Below are 24,294 nucleotides of genomic sequence, written 5' to 3'. Positions count from 1 at the left end.
TCGGTTTTGAAAATCAGTTTTCAAATTTTAAGGTTTTTGGTTCGGTTCCAGAAAACGGTTGTCAATTTTTTTCGATTCCTGATTCAGTTTGGGTTCCGTTGTTACCACCCTGAGCTCTGCCAATGAACATGACATGACAGGGTCACCTGCACATAGTACACACCTACGATGCATCTATTCGAACGAATTTCCTTCTCTCATCGAGACTCTATACTTATTACTTGACGAATCCATTGACCGTGTACCTTGCGTTAAAACACCTAGACCATTGGTGGGATACGACTACGAGAGAGGAATACCCTCTGATATTTGAACCGGTGCGGTGTTTAAGCATCCGAGTAATGTAAACTTGGGTCAGTGTAGAATTTTGTTTAGTGAAAGTATGTTCAACTTATCCGTTTGCAGTTTCATTTACGAGTCGAGAATAATCAGTTCATTCCTCTCATTACATAATCGACGTATATTTGTTATTCATTAAGCGGGCATGTCATATTTCCTGGAGCGTATGTGTCGGTGTCGCCGATAAACGTTTCGTCGTTTTTATGAAAACTTCCGATTAAAAGGTTTTCACTTATTAAGAGTGATTTTCATCGAGAAAAATCACTGGTTCGGTGCTCGGTGTTGTGATGTGTATAGGTACCTATTTCGAACGTGAGACGACTTGAGAATTATTTTCTTAAACGTTTATTGGACGTCTTGTTTCCGTACTTTGAAAATATGTTGCTATCGTCGTTGAAAGTTTGTAGAACTGTGTTATGGTCGTGTTTTTATTTAATATTTCTAATCTACGGTGCACATTCTTCGAATAAAACCGAAGGTAAGATTTTAAATTGAGAATAAAAATTTTCAAATTTGAATAAAAAGTATTTTTTTTAAAAAAAACGTGACTTAGCCTGCTGCGCTGTTATGTGCTCTGATTGAACCGAATCGGTTTGTTTATTATTTTGCAAACGTGCGCAACATCATAAGCGACTACAATTGACAAAAAATTGTTACGAGATGAACTTATAGGCATTTTACGTAATCGCTGGCATAATTATCATTCTATTGACCTGTTTAGCTACATATATGTTGTTGTCGAGCAGTATAAACTTTCCTCGCTACTAAATTTAGTTAATTACTAATATCGTCATGAAATTTTTCTCGGTAACTATTGTTTATACAGATGCAGACCTGCACCCGGCTACGTTATTAGGCCAAAGAGCCGCCCAATTGATAAAAAATCGTTTGCTTCGAAGACAAGAAAGGATACAGCTGCGATCTCGAGAAGTATGCTATGGTTAGTTGTTGCTTGATTTTTTTACTCGAGTATTTATTTATTTATTTATTTAGATATCTATTTAGCTTAATGTGGGTACTTCGTTGGTGTGGTTTTAAAAAAAAATCCCAGATCCAAATGAGTAGGCCTGCCAGACCGCAAGTGCTGCCAAAGATCCGGCAGACGGTGTCAAAAGAGGGGGGATGCCAAAAAATCTCATTTTTTATGATGAATTTGCATCTCCTCTCTGCACAAATTGCAAATAGCTGCAGATAAAATCACAACCTTTAACCTCAAAGAAATTGAAAATTAATTGGTAGGTAACTCTAAAAAAATATATCAGCATTTTAATCTTATTTTTTGACTTCTGTAATTTTTTTCTCAATTCAAAGACTCGTTTTTCATGGAAAAACAACAACAAACAGGGATAAAATTAATTGATCAAGTTGAAGCAAGGAGCTGAAATGTGCTTTCTGTCCCATTTCCAACTCTCTAAATTGATTATGGTTGCGGTTTTCAACCCTTCTGGGATATCTAGCGATTTTTTTGATTTCACAGCTCTCAAAAAAACCCCATAGGAAGGGTCCCAATGAAGTTCAGCCACCACAACATTGAATTCACCATTCTTGTTACCTCCTTTGATCGATTTATTAATACTTACCTAATTTATATTTTGGTGGTGCTTTTTGGTAGGTATTCAGAAAATCTAAACATCCCCTGGAGGCTCCAAAATGAGTCTTCTCTTACAATTCAATTCAGGAGGACTCGAAAAAATCACTTTTTAATTTTTTTTTTCATATGTTTATGAAGAGAAAAAAGATGGTTTAAAAATCTTGATCTCGAAAAACTCTCCACTTCAAATTCTTGTCTAATCAAGATGTAAGGCCTTTTGCAGAACTTTGCAAACTTTCTTTCTCGTTTTTGCAATTTGGATTTAAGGACAGATAGAGAGTGACAAATTGAAAATAGATTTCGTCTTTTTATGTACATTTATATTGACATGGATATGTTTTTTGCGCCAGGGGGCAGGGGTCACCCCGAAATTCTGATTTTAATCGCCAAAGATGCACGCAGATATGCCATAAAACGTGCAATTGCATGACACCCATGACGCCGCATGACTAGCAATTTAAATCGGCACGCGCCTTTCTAGCAAATTATAGAATGTTTATTATTACATATAACGTGTTTTAACTCGTCGTCAGCAGTATGGCATTGGGATTTTAAAACGAATGTAAACCAGATGAATGTGAAAGTACTATAGGTAGAGGTGTTATGGAAAAATTTGCATTTTTCACGTGATGCGAATAATGTATAAAAATGTTGAGTATATAATTGTCTGCGAATCAATAATTAATTTTTTAAAGCTGTATGTACATATTCATATGAAAGATATTCACTTTGAAATGAGACGTAGGTGTATGAATAATACAAGTTAGAATTTGTCTGCATTCCTTAAAACCAGTGAGTAATCTTTGTGGTGTGTGGCGACCACTTGATACAATAATGCTCATATGTAGGTATACTTCAGATAAGTAGTCGTATTTTGTTTTGCGTAGTCCTTTCGGCTTCCTGATTTATGATTATTAACTGACTCAATAATGATCATTCACATTCAAAGGGAAAGGTTAAAATTACCTTTCGAATAACATTGAAGAAATCTTCAAACTTACACCTTACAGTTGAAAAAAAAATTGAGTTTGAGATCTGTACTTAATTTTTCCAGGGTTTATTAACTTCTTCTCACAAATGTTCATTGAATTTTACTATCCACTTCCAGGAAAAAAAAAACGAAGTCAAGGACAACTTTCCTACAAAGACACTCCATGACCTCTGACGAGTAAATAGGTATGCAAATTGCAATGATTCAGGGATGTGGTCCTAAAAAAAATCTTTAAGAGGTTATAGGTTCCAGAAGCCAGAAGGTTACTGAGGAAAAGATTCTAGTAAATCGTTACTGGTTGGTTACCCAAAATTTAAATTCTGGTTACTGGTTATTTTTAATTAAAATTCTCAAAGTAGGGTACATTATTTATAATGACAGAACAGTATACTTACATATCTGTACATGATTGAGACAAATGATGAAATCTAGAAATAATCATTACTCAACTTTGAGTTCGACATTCTTCAAAAGTGCTCAAAAAAGGTTGTGATGAGAATTTTTTCAATTCAATACCTTCATTACATGGGTTGACACCACTGGAGTTGCTAACGGTGTGCCTTGTGTGCACGGGTACACCTGTTCATTCTCAAAAAAAAAAAGAAAATTACAAATTAATTACTTGGGTATAAAAAAAGTTTGAACTTGCAATTTGGTTTGTTGAATGGTTGTACTGATCCTTTCGCATGGATTCTTACGTCAAAGAAAGATGAGGTGACAATTGAAGGAAGGGCAATACAACAATCAAAACAAAATCAATAGTAATAAACTGATCAGAATCCATACTGTGCATAAGAATGACAAAATGAGAGACAAGAGAGTGCACAGGAAAAACCATTACCTACATAATTTTTTTTAAAAACATTTTTGGGTCAGAATGAGAATTTTTGATTGGGGGGGGGGGTGGAAATTTTACAACTTGGTTTCATAATTTTGAAAATTGGCACACCTGTTCAGATTGTCTAGCAACGCCACTGGTGGGCACCTTTCAGCTTGTATAAGTTAAAGTGTGGAACATATCAATTATCAGTGATATCTTAAGTAAACTAATGAACTTATAATCCTAGTGTTAACACAGTTCAAGTGTTTAGGAAGTCCCACACTGTGTAGAAACTAGAAAGCCTTTACCTCCAACCATCTTTTCAAATATGTATTTTAAAAATGGTTTTATAAGATTTATGAAGGTATTTTCCATCAGAGGGTAAAACATTATAGATTTTTGCTGCTATAGTATCAATGTTGGATTGTAAAGTTATTGTTTTGAAAAAGTTTATTGCAGAATGCAGGAAGGTTTCTATTTTGTGTGGGGTACTGATGGCTTGTTGTGAATGTTTTTAATTTTTATTGTTTTTTTTCACCATAACTCCGATTTTAAGAATGTACAAGGATGGTTCAAATAGAACCCGGAAGTTTGCTCAAACATTTTTTATTATTACTTTACAATGTTGAAACTTTTCACATTTTTTCAAGATAATCCCGTTCACATGTTTTAAGGGGCGTATACACGATCCAATATATTTGACAAACCAGGTTTGTCAAATTGACATCGTTGATAAAATTTATCAACATATAATCAACATATATTTGGTTGCATGGAAAGTCAAATATATTAGATCATGTAAACGCTCTGATAATCTAAGTTTTTTTTCCAAATTTTCAACGTTTTGTTGATCGATGACACCAATTCTGAAAATAGAAATTATTTATATTTTCAGAATTATTTTCAGAGTTGTGTCTATGGTGTCTCCGATCAACAAAACGTTAAAAATTTGAGAAAGACATCATCAGAGCGTCCACACAACCGAATATGTTTGATTAAATTCAATTTGATTTGACAAATCGAGTTTGTCAAATATATTGGATCATGTGTACGCTCCTTAATGTTATACCTACACTTGCCACCTCTTTAGTAGTAGCTATACCAGATCCCATGCTTGTAGAAACTTGTCGGCTTGTCTCGTTGCCACTCATGCACGAACGATTCAACCTCCGCATTACTCTTGAAACGATGTCCTCTGAGGGCTTCTTTCAAACCTCCAAATAGGTAATAGTCACAGGATGACAAATTGGGACTATAAGGAGGAAGGAGGATGTTCCAGTGTTTCCCAGCCTAATTTGTGTAAAGTTTCCATCATTAATCAAGAAGTCCTTTCATGTCCCAAAATACTGTACACAGGACCTTACCAGCTGACTGTGTAACTTTGGCTTTCACTGGAGCACCTTCCCCTTTCTTTCTCCACTTCATAGAAGTGTGTTTGGACTTGGGAGTATAATGATGTACCCACATGGCCACGTCTCATCAGTAGTGAATATTTTGTGCAAAAAATTGTCACCTTCCTCTTCATATGTACTGCTGCAGGAGACTCATCCAATAATGAAGTTTCCCTATATTCGGAAAAATTGAAAAAATAACCAAAACATTTTGGAAAAAAAGTATAATATATTTGAAGAAATTCTCTATTTCTCTACGTAATCGCCGTTACATTCTAAGCACTTGCTGTACCGGTAGAGCAGCTTTTCTATCCCCACGCAGTAGTGTGGTGCCGCCAAATTCTCGAAGTATGTGTGCATGGTGCTCTTCAGATCGGCTGTGTTTTTGAATCATTCACCTCCAAATTCGACTTTCAGGTGACAAAACAGGTGATAATCCGATGGGGCCAAGTCTGGGGAATGGGGAGGATGTGGAAAAACTTCCCAATTAAACGTTTTAAGGAGCTCTTGAGTCGCATTTGCGGTGTGAAGACAGGTGTTATCGTGAATCAGCAGCACTTTTTGACGCAATTTTCCTCGTTGTTTGTTCTGAATCGCGCGTCGGAAGTTTTTTAAAGTCTCCTGATGAGATAATAAATTAATGGTTTTACCTTTCTCCATATATTCCTCCAGAAGAATGCCCTCAGTATCCCGCAAACAGCGGTGATTGAGTTCTTGTTGATGGCATCAGATGGCCAGCTGGAACGCTGCAAATCGTGAACCTCTTCTCGTCCCTCCTGGAAGGATTTAACCCATTGGTGAACCATCTGGACACTCATGGCACCTTCCCCATACACCGTAACAATGTCTTGATGAATATCACTCGCGTCATTACAGAGAGCACACAAAAAACGAATCTTACTTCAAACTTCACAATCGGCGGCACGTGCTAGTGGTAGCTCCATGGTTTTTGTTCTGCAGCATCCGTTCTAGTGACACTACCACACTGGAATTTTTACAGTAGTGTCAAAACACCCTCAGAAACATCCGCCCGCAAACAGAATGAATTTCCCATTAGTAGTTTCAGAGGGGAAAAAATGGGTAACTTAATTATTGAATGACCCTCGTAAAACTTCCCAGTGAGTGAATTTTTGCTCAAAATTCAGTAATCTTGCCACCCATCTGGCTGAAATTCATCAGTAACCGAGCCAATCATGAATAATTTCTTCGATACTACCTATACTGATGCCCAATTCATCAGCCATATTGTGTACAGTAGTCTGCCAGTCTGCCAAAAGGAGTTTTTCTACCGCAATGATGTTCTCATTGGTTACACTGGTACGAGGGCTACGTGCATGAGATAAGTTTGAGACTGCTTCATTGCCTTTTTGAAATGCAGAACACCAATCGTTCACTTTTGTCTTGGAGAGGCAATCTGCTCCGAACAGTGACTGCAATTTTTGCAAAATTTCCACAGATTTTACTTCATCACAAACCAAAAACCAAATGATGATGGGTTGCCTAACTGACACCGGAATATCCTGTTGTGACATGGCTAAAAATTTAGTGCCAGAGGGATGGGAGTTCTGTGGTTTCAGTGTGTCTTTGGCGCATCACCAGGCTATGTAACGAACCATTACTCCGATTTCAAGAATGTATTACAAGAAAGGATTAAGATTTTCTCTGCCAAGAATAGATCTTTACACAATTCAGTACAAGTTAGGCCATAAATGTTCTGTAGAATTTGTTTTTGTATTAGGAATATTCTGTTTAACATGGTGGGGTTACCTCCCCAAAAACGAGCAATTTTTCTTGTTTGAGTTGATGTGATATGGTGTGATACTTGTATTGTAGAGAGGCAACTTGCAAGTTTGTCAGTTTGTGCTATCCACCTTAGGTTATTAGAAACTACAGTGCCAAGGAATGTGATATTTTCACAAGTTTGGGTGAGACCGCTGAAATTATTATCCACCCATTTTGATAGATTGCATGACACTGACACCATTTTTAAAAATCTCAAAAATCACAATTCAGTTTTAGTGTAAAAATTCTTTGAACGTGTAAAAATAAAATTTTAATGAAAATTTTTGATTTTTTTCATCAAATTCATCCTGAAATTTGAAACATTCAAGAAATCTGAAGTGTTGAAAATATTGTTCCAATGATGCTCGAAAAAATGTTGATAGAGATATTTGATTTCCTGTTGAAATTTCAACTGCTTAGAAATGTTCAAAAATATTTTGTACCTACACATATTTTGAATTTTTGCAAAATTTCGCTCATTTTTCATTAAGGTTAATTTTGATGAACTTTGACAAAAATTTGAAATATTTTCTGCCATGTTTGAACTTTGAGGTAAAAATTATGGGAAAAAGTGAAATTTCAAGTACCTCCCGCAGTTACACAAAATGACACAAAAATGTCAATTTTCCATTTTTGAACTCAAACTTACAATAGGGATGAAAACAACATTTTTAGGATAATACTAAGGAGTTGAAAAGACTTTGAAACATAAATAACAACTGACTCATTTGGAGGATTTTTATGAACTTTAGTGCATTTTGAAAATATATTATAAGAGGTTTAGCCCTATCATGCACATAGCATTTTCTTGTTCGTATTTATAAGTATATTTAGAATACTATATGAAAAACATGACATGCGGGCCACTCTATAGTATGTTCTTACATGAAAAAAAAAAGCATCAATAAAAGGAAGTAATTGTAGGTACCAATCCACCTCCTGCCAGTACTAACAAGTTATTCTTTACATTATTACAATAATAAGTGATGTATACTTAATATCAAAAATGAAAGAAGAAAGTAGGTATAGGTATACTTTATGCGAATACTTAATGTACGTATAAACATGGCACCGGTAGTCATTAAACTAAACTTTATATCTTTCAGGAAATTATGAAAAATCTTCGCTAAAAAATTTCGCAATAATACATAAATAATAACTTGATTAATAATTGATTACAACTTCATCGTAATAATTGCGGGGTTATTAATTAAATGAAATGATAATAAACTTAAATGGATGATTTCCTTTGATTTAACAATATCTTCATTTGTATAGGTATAGGAAGTATAATTTGTTCAATTTGTCAAGTACTCATATCTGAAGATTACACAAAAAAATAAGAAAATAATTTAAAACGAATTAGCATAATTTCAAATAAAATATGAAGTAAGAAATGAAATTAGCCAAAAAATGATAACATTAGTAGCTCGTGATTTTGATAGCACTTATAAATTTCATCGGTCCAGTTTTATAAAATTACTCGTACCTACCTATGCTATGGTAACTCTAAATTTGCGAAGTTTTTCGTTACCAATTTTGCAATGCTTACCATTTAGCAATGGAAAAGGATGAGATAATTTTGTAAACCGTACCGTATTAACTTGCAATAATTTACTATTCAACAAACTGACATTTATGTGCCACAGTCCAACGACATCAAGTTCATCCAACAGTTTTCCTAAAAATAATTGCGCAGTAGGTCTCAAATTAGGCCTACCAGTAGGTATAAGTACGAGTATATCCGATTGCGACGTGCAAATTACGCAAAAAACTCAGCAGTTGGTCATATGTACTCGTATGTAGGTACCTACGTACCTACATGTACAATGTAGGGTGTTTTCCTAACAGTATTTAGAAATATAAAACAAGGTGTAAATTTAATTTTTCATTCAAATAATTTTAACTGAATTTATGCATTTGTAAGATGCGTGATAATTTAGGTTTTAATATAGTGATCATTTCTTTTGTTCGTTGTCGTTGTTTTTTAAAATTATGCATAGGTAGATACCTATTTTTTGGCATACTCTTTTTCACTCGTGGTACATATGAAACATGCAATTATTATAAGTGTGTAAAGAAGTTATTATTCAACGTTTAATTGGTGAATATTTTAATTAGATATCATTCGTTCTTATGCCGAATATAACGTTAATTATCATGATTATTACACAAAGATAAATACATCAGACATTTACAGATCATTTTTTTTTTCATTTTTCTGTCACACGAGATAAAAATCGCTTTAAAGTGTGCAGGGTCGGGTCCTACATTAATCTGCTCTGTGGGTGAAATCGCAAGGTTTTCGCTTTTAGCCTAATTTTTGCAATTTTGAGTCTTTTGTAATAGGTAGGTAGTAGTAGGTATATTTTCTGATTAAACTAGTCGTAAAGTAGGTACCTACACATTGAAACATATATCATCAGAGCCAGGTACCTTATTTTTCAAAACTTATTGTCTAATTTTTTTGAATGAAGTTCCTCAATTGTACATAATTTTGATTCCTTTGACTTGAGATTCAGTTCATTATTGCATATTTAATACAGGTGTTGGCTATTATATGTAATTATTGTTCAGTTAAGATAAGTAGTTGGCTCAGCTGGGACAAGTAAATTCAATTTACCATACCTATTTATTGTAGTACAGTTATAGGCACCTATGTGTAAAATTACTTAATAAATATTATATATTAATACTGCACCAAGAGAATATAGGTAGGTAAATAGTATTAGTTGACCTTCGTAATAAAGTAAGTATTACATACACATACAAGGTATACGAATCGTAAAACACGATGTATTTATTAATTTTCCAGATTCCATGACCATCCTAGTATACGACATACCTACCTACTTAGCATGAATTTTATCCCTTTGAAGGTTCTCTAGTAGGTTTTCATGTTGGGGAAACACGTGGCTTTGAAGAGTGTAATAGAGTACCCTCAACTTTGTCCAATTGGCCAAATCATAAAAAGGTTGAGCTTTCAAAGAAAAATCATTTTGGAAAATGAAAGTTTTGAAAAAGCTCAAATCCTTCATTTCCAACAAAACAAATGAATATACGAGTAAATTGGAAATTTTTTTCTAAAATAATTCAACAACAATGAGTAAAAAAAATCATATACATAGGTATATGAGCAAAAATCAAAAAAAATATACTTAATACATATTTTCACTTTCTCTAAATTTACATTTTTTCGCAAACTATTGTTTTCTTTTATTCCAAAATCGAAATTTCCAATCAAGTACGTTCAAATTTGAAAAATATCTTATCAAAAAATATAAGTACTTACTCGTCACAAAAAAGATTGTTTTTTACCTCTCAAAATACGAATTTTTGAAATTTTTTGCCCTCGCTTTGCTACGCTCGGGTCTCTTGTTTTTGTTTTTTCAAATTGAGATGGAACTTTTGTAAAAATCTATTGATTAGGTAGGTATTCAAATTTTAAGAAATGTGTAACCCCCCCCCCCCAATAACATTGTTTTTCTTTTTCTCGAAATCTAGCTTTTGTTCTCACTCCACTTGAGTCTGATTGCTTCTCATTTTCAAAATTGGAACTTTTGGACCCCCATCATTTAAATTCTAAAATTTTGAGCCAAAAAAATGAACAAATTCTTTAAAAACGTTTTGTTTATACCTGTCCAAATTTTTAAGAGATTTTGCCCTCGCTGTGCTTGGGTCAATTTCTATATATTTTCTAAACCGGAAAAAATTCCATTTTTGAAACTTTCATGAATTATTCAAAAGGGAAAATATCTAACAATTTTTTATACGCCTTAAAATGCGAATTATATTAATTGGCAAGACTGTCATTTTATCTTTTATTTCACTTCAAAATCTCGTCATTTTATTCGACAAAATTTGTATTTTTTTCTTGTGGCAAATTTTTAGATTTTTAGTCTTTGCCCCCCCCCCCTCCACAAAAAAACACGTCCAGTTTTGTTCCCTTTAGATTGAGATTGACTACTTTTTACGAAATTGAATAAAAAGTCAAAAACAATGACGAATTGCACAACTTGCATTCAAGTATCCGAACCTGAGAAAAAGACAGGACGAGAGAGATTCTTAAAGGGGGGGGGGTGAAATTTTAAGGGCCCTGATTCCTTTTGTGACGTCATGAATATTACAAGCAAGCCCACAAACTCATGATCTAGACTACCTAATACGATAGTTTTTATATACCTTGGGCCAGATGACCAAATTTTGAAAAATGGAGGGAACAACCCCCCTTCCACACCCCCACCTCTCAATGCTCTTCCCATGAGGTTTGGCTGTTTCTCGACTAGACTATCCCAATTGGTACAAAAAATTTCGAACCGAACAAAGGGGAAAAGAAAGAGGATACCGAAATGTACCACCATCAAAAATTTCAGGAGCTAAATTTCATTTTTTGATTTTTGACGAATTTTTAAACATTGAAATTTTGGGAAAAATTATGAAAAATCAAAATGTCAGAAAAGTGTCCTGAAAACTGAAATTTGCTTCATACTCTAATATATTTTCGACTTCCCGAGTCGATTGATGGACGATTTCGAACCGTTCTGGAGTCTCCAGCAGACTTCTAGTTTCACCAGTTTTCGAAAAGAAACTCTCTAAGTAAATGAAGTGAAAATGAGAAATTCGGCATTTTTGTTCAAGGTTTCCGCAAAAGACGATATTTACATTTTTTTTTTTTTTTTTTTTTTGAGAAATAGTTACTGGAGAATTTGAACGTTTTGGATTTGAACCAGCTCAAAAAGACTTTGATAATACGTCCCTGAATCGATCGAAAAGGTCGCAAATATGATATATCCGTGTTTATACCTGCCGAATTTCATTTTAATCCTATTTAGAGCATTTTTTCGAAAACTGGAGAGACCAAAAATTCCGCTGGAGGCTCCAGAACGGTTCGAAACCGTCACCAATCGACTCGGGAGGTCGAAAGTAGGGTACAAATCAAATTTCAGCTCTTTTTGTTCACGAGTTCGGGAAAGACGATTTTTGCCCTTTTTTTCAAAAATAATCACCGGAGAACATTTTGAATTTGAACCGACACAAAAAGATTTCGATAATAAGTGCCAAAATCGATCAAAAGGGCAGCAAATATGATATATCCGTGTTCATAGGTGCTGAATTTCATTTTCATCCTGTTTAGAGCATTTTTTCGAAAACTGTAGAAATCAAAAATTCCGCTGGAGGCTCCAGAACGGCTCGAAACCGCCGCCAATCGACTTGAGAGGTCAAAACGAGGGTATGAACTAAATTTCAGCTTTCTAAATCAATTTGCTGAAATTTTGAAATTTGATTTTTTTCCAATTTTAGCCCAAATTTTGAATTTATAAAAACCGAAAAATGAATTTTAGCACCTGAAGGCTGCAAGTGATATATTTTGGGGCCCTCTTTCGATTTCCCTCTGTCCAGTTCGTTTTATTTAAAAACTGGAGAACCAAAAGTTCCGCTGGAGCCTCCAGAACGGTTCAAAACCGTCACCAATGGACTAGGATGGTCGAAAATAGGGTCTAAACCAAAATTCAGCTTTTCTGGTCAATTTGCTGATATTTTGATTTTTTTTCTAATTTATTTGCTCAAATTTGAATTTTCAAAAATTCGCTAAAAATCAAAAAATGAATTTCAGTACTTGAAATTTTGGCTTGTGGTATACTTTGGAGTCCCTTTCGATTCCCTTTTGTCTAGTTCAAAAATATTTTTTCCGTTTGGGATACATTTCCTTGCTATTTTGGGCCACCCTGTATCACGTGATTGTTACTTTTTTGAGGCATATAACTTCACCAGTGATTAACGAATCCTTTAAAAAACATCAGGCATTCTCTCGATAAAAATCACGAATATTTATTTCAGATATGGTTGGTTGCTTTCCGATGCCTCGATCTCAAATTTCTCCGCTGAAGAAACCTCCACAACCTCCTGAAGCTGTTGACACGAAATTCATACTCCTGACTAGGAATTTCATAGAAACCAACATCACCAATTTGCTGAAATACGGCGATAACCAGAAGTCGTTACTTGATGCGAATTTAGACATTTCGCTGCCAATAAAACTGATTGTTCATGGATTCAAAGGAAGTGGACAGGATAGAGGAGCGATAGAAATAGCTACTTCTTTTTTAGATGTGGTAAGTTTTAAAGCAATAAATTGGTTCCTAAACTATTTTTTATAGAGTATTGCATGAATGTACTTGGTATCTAGTGTGGCAGACGTCTTGTACTCGTATTTCAAAAAAGATGCAGATGAATAGGGATAGAAGGGTTATAGAAGGAATATATCTCGACATGGACTCAATATTCTAGTCGTCTGAATTCTTTGGCTGTGGAAGTACATGTAAGTAAGTTTCACACCTTCGAGTCATTTAAATCAATGTGACACCCTGTGGTTGACTAATTCGCCATAGAAAAAATTATTCAATCGTGTATATGTTTAATAATTATATTTATAAATAGGTATTACATTTTTCTTTGTGATACCTACGTACAAAAATGTACGTACGTAATGTACTTATAGTATCTATACAAGCTATACTTGACAAATTAGAAAGCAAACGATCTGAAAAAATTTCAGTAATGGTTCTGTATAGGTACGCACAATAACGTGGTTTTTTTGTTTACCTATCTGTACGCTGACTTGTAGTTTTATCCATTTTATGGAATAGAATCGTTTAATTAAGTAACACGATAACCTTGAACCTTCTCGTGTGCCCGCACTTGTTTATGGAATTGCGAAAGAACTCGTTAAGCGAAGAGTAGGTAATCCGTCGAATGAAAACGAACACGAATACGAACGGGTCGCATATACGTATATGTTGAAATATAGGTAAATTTTTCGATTCGTAAATTTCCCTATATTTTGTTGCAGGAAAATGCGAATATAGTGCTTGTGGACTGGCATAAAGGAGCTGCAGGTCCTTCGTATATTTCTGCAGCAGCCAATACTCAGCTAGTAGGAAGGCAGTTAGCGTTGTTGATAATGGAACTGTTATCTCACGGTGCAGATGCATCTCAAATGCATATTATAGGATTTAGCCTTGGAGCTCATATAGCAGGTTACGCCGGACGAGCCATACAAAAAGTTCGCGTTAAAATTGGAAGAATAACAGGTAGTTGAATGAATAATCGTCGTTGAATAAGATGGTAATAAAATAAAGTCGGTTAATTAAATTTCGTGTCTGTGTCATTTAGGATTGGATCCAGCATCGCCGTTATTCAGGGAATTACTTTCGTCGTCGTTATCTCCGTTGAATAAAAATGATGCTAAATTTGTCGATATTATTCATACCGACGGAGCTCGATTTCTGACCGAAGGACTCGGCATATTTAAGCCGATCGGTCATGTGGATTATTTTCCAAATGGAGGATTTGATCAGCCTGGCTGTAATCATGTTAGAGGGGCGGTTTTAGTCAGTCATCTTGGTAGGTTTTTATTAGGTAATTTAGAATTTTGAAATATTCATGTATAAATATTTTTATTTTTTGTTTAGGAAATTCGCTGAATACGAGCTTGGTATGTAATCATTTACGAGCTTGGCAATTATTTCTGGAGAGTTTGAAATCGGAAAAAACCGGTTGCGAATTTTTCTCTTTTCCTTGTCCCGGTGGCTGGAACAGTTTCGAGAAAGGAAATTGTTTTCCGACTGACTGCGCTGGTAAAATCAATGGATATTTTTTTTTTTTTGAAATTAATTCGTGACTCATCTATGTTTAACTGAATTGCAAAATAATGCATGATTCTATCAAAAATGTATTTTTTATCCCTTTGTATAGATCAATCTTGTGGTAAAATGGGTTATCATGCAGCTGAGTCCAGATTCCTAGGACCTTTATTCTTAGCAACGAGAGATTCTAGTCCGTTCTGTGGTAAGTTTCCATAGTTTATTACACTGTGTGTTATAGATCGTAAAAAAAATATACTTTCGAGAGATAATAAATTACTGATGTAAAATTTTAATCAAATTGAAGGTCATCAACTGAAAGCTTCGGTTCTTTTATCGAAAGAAATGGCCAGTTTACGAGCATACATGCAACTTTCTCTTCTGACTGAACAGGATAATACTCATTTTCAGCTTTACTCAGAGTAAGTACGAATAGATATTTATTATTTTGTTCTCAATGTTGAAAATTTGAAGGAGAAAAATGCCATTGGTAAAATAGGTGAACCTTAAACTAAGGAGTTCAATAATATTGGGAAAGAAAAAAAACCTCCATTTTGATCAGCCAAAAATTTGGCTTGGGGCTATAAGAAATTAAAATCCAAAAAACAAAATTATTTTTAAAAATGTCAAGAATTAAATAGATCTAAGATGGGGGAAGGGGAGGGGGAAGATGGGTTGTCCACCATGACCCATACCCCCTAGGCAGTTGCCAAGGGCCCAATCATCTAATCAGACTTCGTTATTCACGCATGCCCATCAGGTAGACTAAGTCCCCCAACCAGTCTTGGGAAAATGATTTTAGGGAGGAGAATTTGATGCCTAGGGGGGAGGGGGTCAACAAGTGTTGGTCTCCCTTGAGCAATACACGAGTTTCAGGTATTTGGGGGGGGGGCTTTTGCGAGGTGACTGGTGCACTTGCAAGGGCTTCTCACCGGCCTTTCACATTGGACTTGACAGTATAAACTAGTTTTGACTATTTTAAGCTGAAAAATTTCTGAAAATAGGTACAATTAGTTAAATTGGTCTATTTAGCAAATACAGTAAAAGTCGCTTAATGTTATAACGTTTGTCCCAGCTCAATTTAATAAAATTAAGCGACTTATAACTAGGGCTGAGAAAAATATTTTATATCGTAATTTTTTGTAGTATACTAGATAAGGTATATCCAACATAGTTTTACTTTTCATAAAATTTCGAGTCGATTGAGCCCCATTTGTTAGAGAATATTTTGGTATATTTTAGGCATAAATGGATATTATTTTAGCATATTTTGGGCTTTTTAAAGGAATATTTGGCAATATTCAGCAATTTTCACTGTTTTTGGAGAATATTTTTAAAAAAACTTACAAAGCAGGCAAAATGTTTAAACGCAAAAAAAATGTTTCAATCAAAAAATTGAAATTTGAAAAATGAAAAATTTGTTTTCTGAAAAAAATCAAAAATTATGCTAATTTTGATGGAAATGATAGAATTTCTTATTCATTTATCTAAAATATCACATAATATCAACAAAATGAAAGAGGGAATGAAATTCTCATTCAAATGATGCCCATATTGTAAGGGAATTTTTTTGCATATTTCGGGTTTTTAGGGAATATTTTTACATATTTCACGTTTTTTTGGAAATATTTATAGGGAATATTTTAGCATTTTTTAGAAAATAAATATCTCAACACTACTTATAACACAAACCAATTGGAAAAAAAAATGAATTTTTTTGTCAGAAATTGTTGCATAATCAATTTTATATGAACTAAATATGTAGTCATTGAACCAAAATTTCGCAAAAATTGAGAGAAAAAGTGTTGAATTGGTTGAAACTTTAAAAAGTTAGGAAAAACTATGTATTAAAAATGATGTCAATCACAAAAAATGTTTGAAATTTCAGAAAAATTAGGCAAAAACTGGGTGAAAAAGTGTTAAAAACTGATAAAAATTAATAGAAATGCGAAAAAATGCATTAAAATCAGTTAAAAGTTATAACATTAACCGATGCTTTAATTACAATAACATAACCGATGGAATTTTAATGTAATGAGATATTAAAGATCAGGTCCAAACAATTTTAATAACATGAAGTGATTTATAACATTAACCATTATAATAATAAGCGGCTTTTACTGTATGTAGACCAAAAAATAGTTAAAGTAAAAATCAGCATTTTTGTTTCCAAGAGTAATAAGCACTGTGAGAAGCTCGGAGGGTTGCATAAATGCAGTACGTTTAGGAGCTACACAAGCAACGTCTTTTAGTTTTTCCAAAGCAAGGCTTGTTTTGGGAACGCAGTGCTGCCAACTTGAAAACTTTATAATTTAGCGAATTTTGCGGAATTTTAAAATAATAAAATATTTCAGGAGTGGTTCATGGAACTGGTAGAGGTTGACGAAAGGAACAAAAACCTTATGTAAACTTTTTGCCTAACTTGAAATTTGAAGGGGCAATGATTCGGATTTCAATGTTCAAATTATAGACACTGCACCTGGGCCCTCCGGGGAGACATCCAACTGCAGGCAATGGGGAAAAGGGACGGTAGTAAAATCTTGTGTCTTGCCAATTTCTCCCACTGGGTGCTTTTGGCTGCGCTGTACTTCAATCTGCAGGCAACTGGGAAAGGAATGGTAGTGATATTTTGTGTAGAACCAATTTCTCTCGCTTGGTGCTCTTGGTTGCCCTGTATTTTGTTCAAGAATTCGACACCAGCACAGCCAAAAGCACCCAGCGAGATAAATTGGCATGCCACACGTAATTCAGCCAATATGGTCGCTAGTTGGATGTCTTCCCGCAGGTCCAGTGTCCATAGTTCAAATTAATGAGTAAATTATTGTCCCACTATAAATTTTAAAACAACAGAAATTTTTCAAGATGGTAGGTGTTTGAACAGTAATGGACCAAGGGTGACATAGCAATTTGGATTTGTTGGATAACTTAATTAGGGAATTTTTGGCAAGCATTTTTCTACTTTAACTGCATGTTGGTCACCCTGTACAATATTATAATACAAGAAACCCACACTAAATTTATTTAGGCTTATGGTTTTGAGAAAAAATATATATTTGAGTAAGGCATGCATAGGTTTTGAAAAATATAATGAGGTAGTGCATCTTGATGGGTTATTTACAGGGCTTCTTCAGGTTGATGTTTGGTTGGTAGATCAGGATTGAAGCTGTTCCTCCTTCAGGGTGCATACTAACTGAGTGGCCAGGGCCGGACCCATAGAACATGTGGTCTACTGAGATATCCCATTTTAGCCCCCTGATTTTGGGCTCCTCAATTAATCAGCCAAATTTTTTTTCTCCCCTTTTTTAAAGTGCAAGCCACTGAGCATAAAAATTCATTCAGAAATTTTTTAAGCAGCCCAGTTTTTACCTCATTGGCCCAAATACGTCACGGCCCTCTGAGATTTTCTCAGTAACTCGGTGGGTGAGTCCGGGCCTGTGAGTGGCCCTTGAAGCATTTGAATGATGATGGATTGCTTTACTGTTGGCCACTCCAGTTTATCCAGACCACACCCTAGTCTTGGTTACCACTATCTTTTTGATCTTGAGTTGGTGGCATTTGGCAGCAAGTGCTTTCATTGTTGTTACAAAGTCCTTGATTGACGGCTTATCATTGTACTATTCTTTGGTGATGGCTTAAAGGATATAATTTCCATCTTTTTTGAGCTTAACTACTTCACCAACCTTATAGCACCCCTTGACTGCAGAGTGTCCTGGTTGCCAAAGGCTCGTTTGAACAGGAGCACAATGCCCTTGGACATCCTGAACTCCTGAAGTCTCCACTGACACAATGGGCCAAGGCAAAGTGTGGGTATTGTCTCAACAGATCATCCCCTATTTCCTCCAGGGTGATGATCTCATTTGATTTGGTCTCTCTTTCCCCAGTTGGAGTGTTGGATTTTCTTTTCTAGTTCCTTCTCAGCTTGTTTGAGGACTTTCTCCACCCCAGCTGGGGTTATTTGGCCCATCTGCAGGTAATCACTGTAGGGTAGTAGATGACCCACAGTGGCTGGCCCGACTGGATGGTAGAATCTCTATTTTATCCCTCTTAGTACAAGGTACTGCATTGTGAGTCGGTATATGTGATATGAAAATATCAGAGAGTAGGGATAGCTCAGTTCACCATCAGTGATCAACTGATCCATCGCCTCTTCATCTATGTTACATACCACATTTTAGTTTTCAAAATTACCAAGGATCCATTGTGGACTAATAGGATTGTCCAATCTCGGTTTTCATGGGTGTCTAAAAGTTATTCTAACATTTAAGATGCGTTGGTTGACATCTTCAAGTGTTAATCCATTTTTTTATGGTCCCAGCGGTGTGTAGTTTCCACTTTTTACCAGGGATCCTTCCCCCCTGAGGAAAGCACCCTTTGCCTTCAAGTAACCAAAAATTAACTAAAAAAAATCACAAAAAAAATATAAAAGAATTTCGATCATTTAGCGATTTGTATGTACAAATACAATAGACACATTTTTTCCCCTCTGGTGACAAAAGCAAAACGTTTTCACTCTGTTTTTTTTCTTTTCTTCGAGAGTTGGAAAGTGTTATCTTATTCGAGCGTTTTAAAATGCTGTTTATTAAGGGTAGCTCGATGGCGAGTATTTTTCGTGTTAATTTTTATAACTTTCTCTCTTTTTTTTACCATCCCTTGTCCGAATGCTCATCAAAATCACGCGACCAGTGACAAAAAAAAGTGAACAGAGAGGCGGATAGGTAAAAGCTGTCATTTACACGCGATGAAATATTTGCTTAAAGAAAAGGTTTTGTATTTCGTATTCTGAATACAATATGGTCTACGTTTAGGTATTTTTTATTCGTTTTAATTCTCAGAAATGAACCACAAAGAGGTTTGAAGAGCTTCCTGTTTCATTTACCGCTTCGAAATGAGATTATAAGACAAGTGCATATTACCGGAATTCGGTCTTTTTATTTCTCCCTTACTTAGAGCTGCGTTTAATCACGCGAAGACGAATTGTTTATCGTCAGAATTTACGACTGTGAAATAATTTTTACATTTTTTGGCAAAAACAATAACAATTTCAGCAAAATAAAGAAGGACTTTTTAGAAAAAAGTACCAAGTCCGAGCCATGAAATTGTGATAGATGGCTGAAATTAGCTGGAAATGTTTTTTTTTTCAATCCATAAAATTCAAGTTGAATCTAGATACCAGTTCACTTGTCTTATTTCACCAGTTTCTTGTGCACAATCAGCAATAATACTGTACCTAACCTCACCTACAAATACTCACATTCTTGACTAAATTTTTTATATCTACCAATGATTTTTCAAATTGCAGCTTTCGCGATGAATTACAAGGTGGATATATCCTACATGGCATAGGTACTGCTCCATTCGGCGCGATACATCCAGAAAAAACACCATCACTTATCGTCCATATTAGTTGTTATAAATTAGCTCAAAAACAAACAACAAAAAGAAGTGCAATCCAGAATTACGTAGCAATAGACGAAGTAGTCATACGAGATATTTATGGTCATTTGTAAGAATTACAAGATGGATTACTTTTGATTATATTACGTATTTTCATCAACTCTGAATTTACTGATTTTTTATTAATAATAATAATGGTTTGTTTTCAGTTGGCGGTATTATAATATCAGCACACCTTTGTATAATGTGAATGGAACTAACGTTGAAGCAGTGACAGTTGAACTGCAATTAACTAACTGATGTCTTTAGAGCAGAATCAAATCGAATATCGATGCAGTATTTTTTGTTTTTTTTTTAAATAATAACTTTTTTCGTGAATATTATTCCTATCTATTTCATTGTTTTATATTTACATACCAATATAAGTACTATTTTTTTCATTCGTGTATGTAGTTGTAGAATTAGAACAATAATAGGATGAAATAATTACACATTCATTAAAGAGTCTAGATGTGCTACTCTATTAGAAATATGTACGTAGGTACCTAGTTTCATTTTTTTTTTTTTTGAATATTTTTAATCCCAACATTTTATGTAAATATGAATCATTTTTGTACTGTGAAATTTAATTTAAGTAACTGTGATGTAAAATATTAATGTTACACAATTGTGAGAATTATTCATTTTTTTAAATCGCATTTTGTAACTATTAAGGTAAACCTAATGTACTAGGTAATTTTTGAAAACTGATGTGTTAACACAGGTAAGCTGAATCGAATTGATGATGATGATGTAATGATGAATTGATGGTGAATTTATAAATGTACGATAGTTGATGAATTCCTGTTATACCTAGATGTATGTATTTAAATCAAAAGGAATCGTCTTAATGCAGTTCCAAAATCTTTTATTAATAAAAAAATATTTCGATGTTTTTACTTTTTATTTGTGTAAGTAGGTAGTTTATTTTCATTTTATTAAATGTTGAGTTGATAATTGAGCGTCTTTTTTGTTTCAAGATTCAAATTAGGGTCGAAAATTGAAATTAAAAAAATCAAAATTTTAATGAATTGGCCCAGAATGCTGAAATTTGATATGTGACTTTACCTATCACTCGTTAATTATTATACCAGTATGTAAATTGATCGTTCGAAAAAAGAAACATGATTTATCCCTTTTTTTTCTTCAAAATTTCCCTCAAAAAGTATTAATATAGCGCCTTCAATTTCAGAGGTATGCAAAAATGTCATACCCCAGTTTTTAAAACAAACATTCCCCTCTACATTATCTGTCTTTAAAAATAGTCGAATGTCATCTTCACAACACTTTTTCACATGTGACGTCACAAACTGATTCTAAGGTCAGAGATATGCCCATTTTTGGGTTCAAAAATGAGTCAGAAAAAATGTATCAAATTTTGAATTTTTAATAACGTTTTCTGACTAAATCGAGGTCGCTGATTACGAAAATTCTGCTAATTTTGCGATTTGTTTTGTAGTTTGTGAAATAGTCACAATTTCTCACTGAAGCAGCGACCCACGACTCAAATGGACACCAAATTCGGATTCAGCTATCTCGAATTAGTCGAAAACCGCCTTTTACTCGATCTTTTTGGAAGTCAAAAAAAAAACAAAAAAATGCAAAGGGGTCAGTTCATGCATTTTTTTTGGCAAAAAAAAACTTTCTTGCAAATCGAGTCGAAATTTGAGTAAGAGATGTTTTTCGGTACCGCAAATTCATTTTCGGTCTCGGAATTTCACCAGAGCACAACATTCTCTCAGAAATTGCCCATTTTTGGGTTCAAAATTGATCCAAGAGAAGTTGGGGCCATAAAAGACTACATAGACGGGTCGATGACCTTAGAATGCCAGTCTGGATGCCAGACGGCCTTCACATGCCAGTTAGATCAGTAAATGACTTTAAAGAGCCCAGCCAGGACGCTGAACAGCCTTCAAAAGCCAGCCAGACAGGTCAATGACCTTTGGATGCCATACTTGAAGCCAGATGGCCTTGAGAAGAACGACAAGACAGGTCAATGTCCTGAGAAGCCCGGACTGAGACAGAACTCCAGGTGCACTTGAGAAGCCAGACAGACAGGTCAATGACCTTATAAGGTCAGATTGGATACCAGACAGCCTTCAAAAGGCATACACATAAGTCAACGACCTTCGAATGCCAGACAGGAGGCTAGACGGCCTTTTGAAGTCAGACAGACAGGTCAATGACCTGAGACGTCCAGACAGGACTCCAGATGGCCTTTAAGAGCCAGATAGACAGGTCAATGACCTGAGAAGTTCAGACAGGACTCCAGATGGCCTTGAAGAGCCAGACAGACAGGTCAATGACTTTTGGAGGTCAGATGTGGCTTCATACATTCCTCATTCAGACATTTCAGACTGCCCTAAGAAGCCAGACAAACAGGTCAATGACCTTCAGATACCAGACTGGATGCCAGACGGTCTTCAGAAGACAGACAAGATAGGTCAAGACAGTCTTGAGATGCCTGACAAGATAGGTCAATGACCTTCTGATACCAGACTGGATGCCAAACAGTCTTAAGGAGACCGACAAGACAGGCCAATGACCTTGGAAGGTCAGACCGGATGCCAGAAAGACCATTCAACGGCATTCGTCAACAGACGGCTAGACAGTTTTTTGAAGTCAGACAGACAGGTCAATGACCTGTGAAGCCCAGACAGACCTCCAGATGGTCTTTAAAAACCAGGCAGACAGGTCAATGCCCTTCGGAGACTTGATGTGGCTTCAGACATCCCCCATTCAGACATTTCAGACTGCTCTCAGAAGCCACACAAACAGGTCAATGAGCTTTGGATACCAGACTGGGCGCTAGACGGTCTTGAGAAGACAGACCAGTCAGGTCAATGACCTTATAAGTCTAAACGGCACTCCAGACGGACTCGAGAACCCGGACAGACAGGTCAATGACCTTAGAAGGTCAGACCGGATGCCAGACAGACCATTCAACGACCTTTGAATGCCAACAGGCGGCTTTACGGTCTTTTGAAGTCAGACAGACAGGTCAATGACCTGTGAAGCTCAGACAGACCTCCAGATGGCCTTTGAAAGCCAGACAGATAGGTCAATGACCTTTGGAGGCCAGATGTGGCTTCAAACATCCCTCATTCAGACATTACAGACTGCCCACAGAAGCCAGACAAACAGGTCAATGACCTTCAGATACCAGACCGGATGCCAGACGGTCTTGAAAAGACAGAACGGACAGGTCGATGACCTTAGAAGTCCAAAAGGGGCTACAGACGGACTTCAGAACCTGGACAGACTGGTCAATCACCTTAGAAGGTCAGACCTGATGCCAGACGGTACCATTCAACGACTTTCGAATGCCAGTCAGGCGGCTGGACGGGCCATTTGAAGTCAGATAGACAAGTCAATGACTTTACAAAGCCAGCCAGAACTCAAGACGGCCCTCAGTAGCCTGACAGGCAGTTCAATGACCTTCGAAGGGCATACGGAACTTCATAGGTCTCTCATTCAGACTTCTCTCAAAAGCCAGACAAGCAGGTCAATGACCTTCGGTGGCCAGACTGGTAGCCAAAGGTCCTTAAAAAAAACACAAATCTCATTTTAAATGGGTCATTATTTCGAACCTGAGCTGGAAAAAAGATATCAAATTTTTGAAATTTTGCATTTCAATGACATTATTTTCTGACTAATTTGAGTTCGTCAAGCACGAAAATGACACTCATTTTGCAATTTTATTAGTGGTTTGCAAAATAGCTGCAAGTTCTCGCTGAAGCAGCAATCCAAGACTCAAATGGACACCAGATTCGGACTCGGCGACCTTGAATCAGTCGCAAACCCCTTTAAAAGTGGAAAACGAATTTCCGGAATGTTAATAAAATTGCATAACCAGTTTGCCGTAAATACGAGAAGCATTTTCCCCCCAAAAATAACTCATCGAAAAACGGGTCAAATTGTATGGAATTTTTCGGCCATGGGGGTTTTTTGGAGTGGCGAATTCATTTCCGGTGTCAGATTGTCGCTATGGCGCTTTCTTCTACATGAAATGGCCCCAGTTCAATGAACCAACAACATTAAATAGAATTAAAAATCATGAAATTGACAATTTTTTTTGTTCATGTTAACATCATGCACTTAAACCAAGTTTTCATAGGTACTACCGATGAAAGTTGAACTCATCATTCGGTAGGTACATCGATCACCTAATTTTCAGCATGATAAAAACACTAAAAGTTCGACATCATAACGAAACAGAACCCCCTCAGCCCTCACTGTACTTACTCGAAAGTACCCAGTTAATTTAAAATTCAAAATGTAATACAAGCGAAATTTGGAGGGAA

At 35.5% G+C, this 24,294-nt stretch overlaps 1 protein-coding gene across 1 annotated transcript; it reads left to right on the top strand.

The window, feature by feature from the left end:
- The first annotated feature begins 232 nt into the window (after positions 1-232).
- LOC135849950 (pancreatic triacylglycerol lipase-like) lies at positions 233-20,885 on the top strand. The gene is made up of 10 exons (XM_065370614.1): positions 233-817; positions 1,166-1,279; positions 12,753-13,027; positions 13,765-14,005; positions 14,088-14,318; positions 14,387-14,551; positions 14,670-14,762; positions 14,865-14,979; positions 19,857-20,060; positions 20,161-20,885. The coding sequence occupies exons 1-10, from the start codon at positions 718-720 to the stop codon at positions 20,249-20,251; spliced, it is 1,629 nt and encodes a 542-aa protein (XP_065226686.1). The 5' UTR covers positions 233-717; the 3' UTR covers positions 20,252-20,885.
- Positions 20,886-24,294: the final 3,409 nt, after the last annotated feature.

This window comes from Planococcus citri, chromosome 1, assembly GCF_950023065.1.
Source record: "Planococcus citri chromosome 1, ihPlaCitr1.1, whole genome shotgun sequence".
Taxonomy (NCBI): domain Eukaryota; kingdom Metazoa; phylum Arthropoda; class Insecta; order Hemiptera; family Pseudococcidae; genus Planococcus; species Planococcus citri.
Note: the sequence above shows the minus strand (reverse complement) of the source record. Positions and strands in the feature narration are given on the sequence as shown.

Bases quoted from the DNA above. Each gene is read 5' to 3' on its own strand.
- LOC135849950 (XM_065370614.1), top strand. From the start codon at position 718: ATGTTGCTATCGTCGTTGAAAGTTTGTAGAACTGTGTTATGGTCGTGT. The intron at 818-1,165 runs GTAAGATTTTAA...TTGTTTATACAG, and splicing joins TTCTTCGAATAAAACCGAAG to ATGCAGACCTGCACCCGGCT. The intron at 20,061-20,160 runs GTAAGAATTACA...GTTTGTTTTCAG, and splicing joins CGAGATATTTATGGTCATTT to TTGGCGGTATTATAATATCA.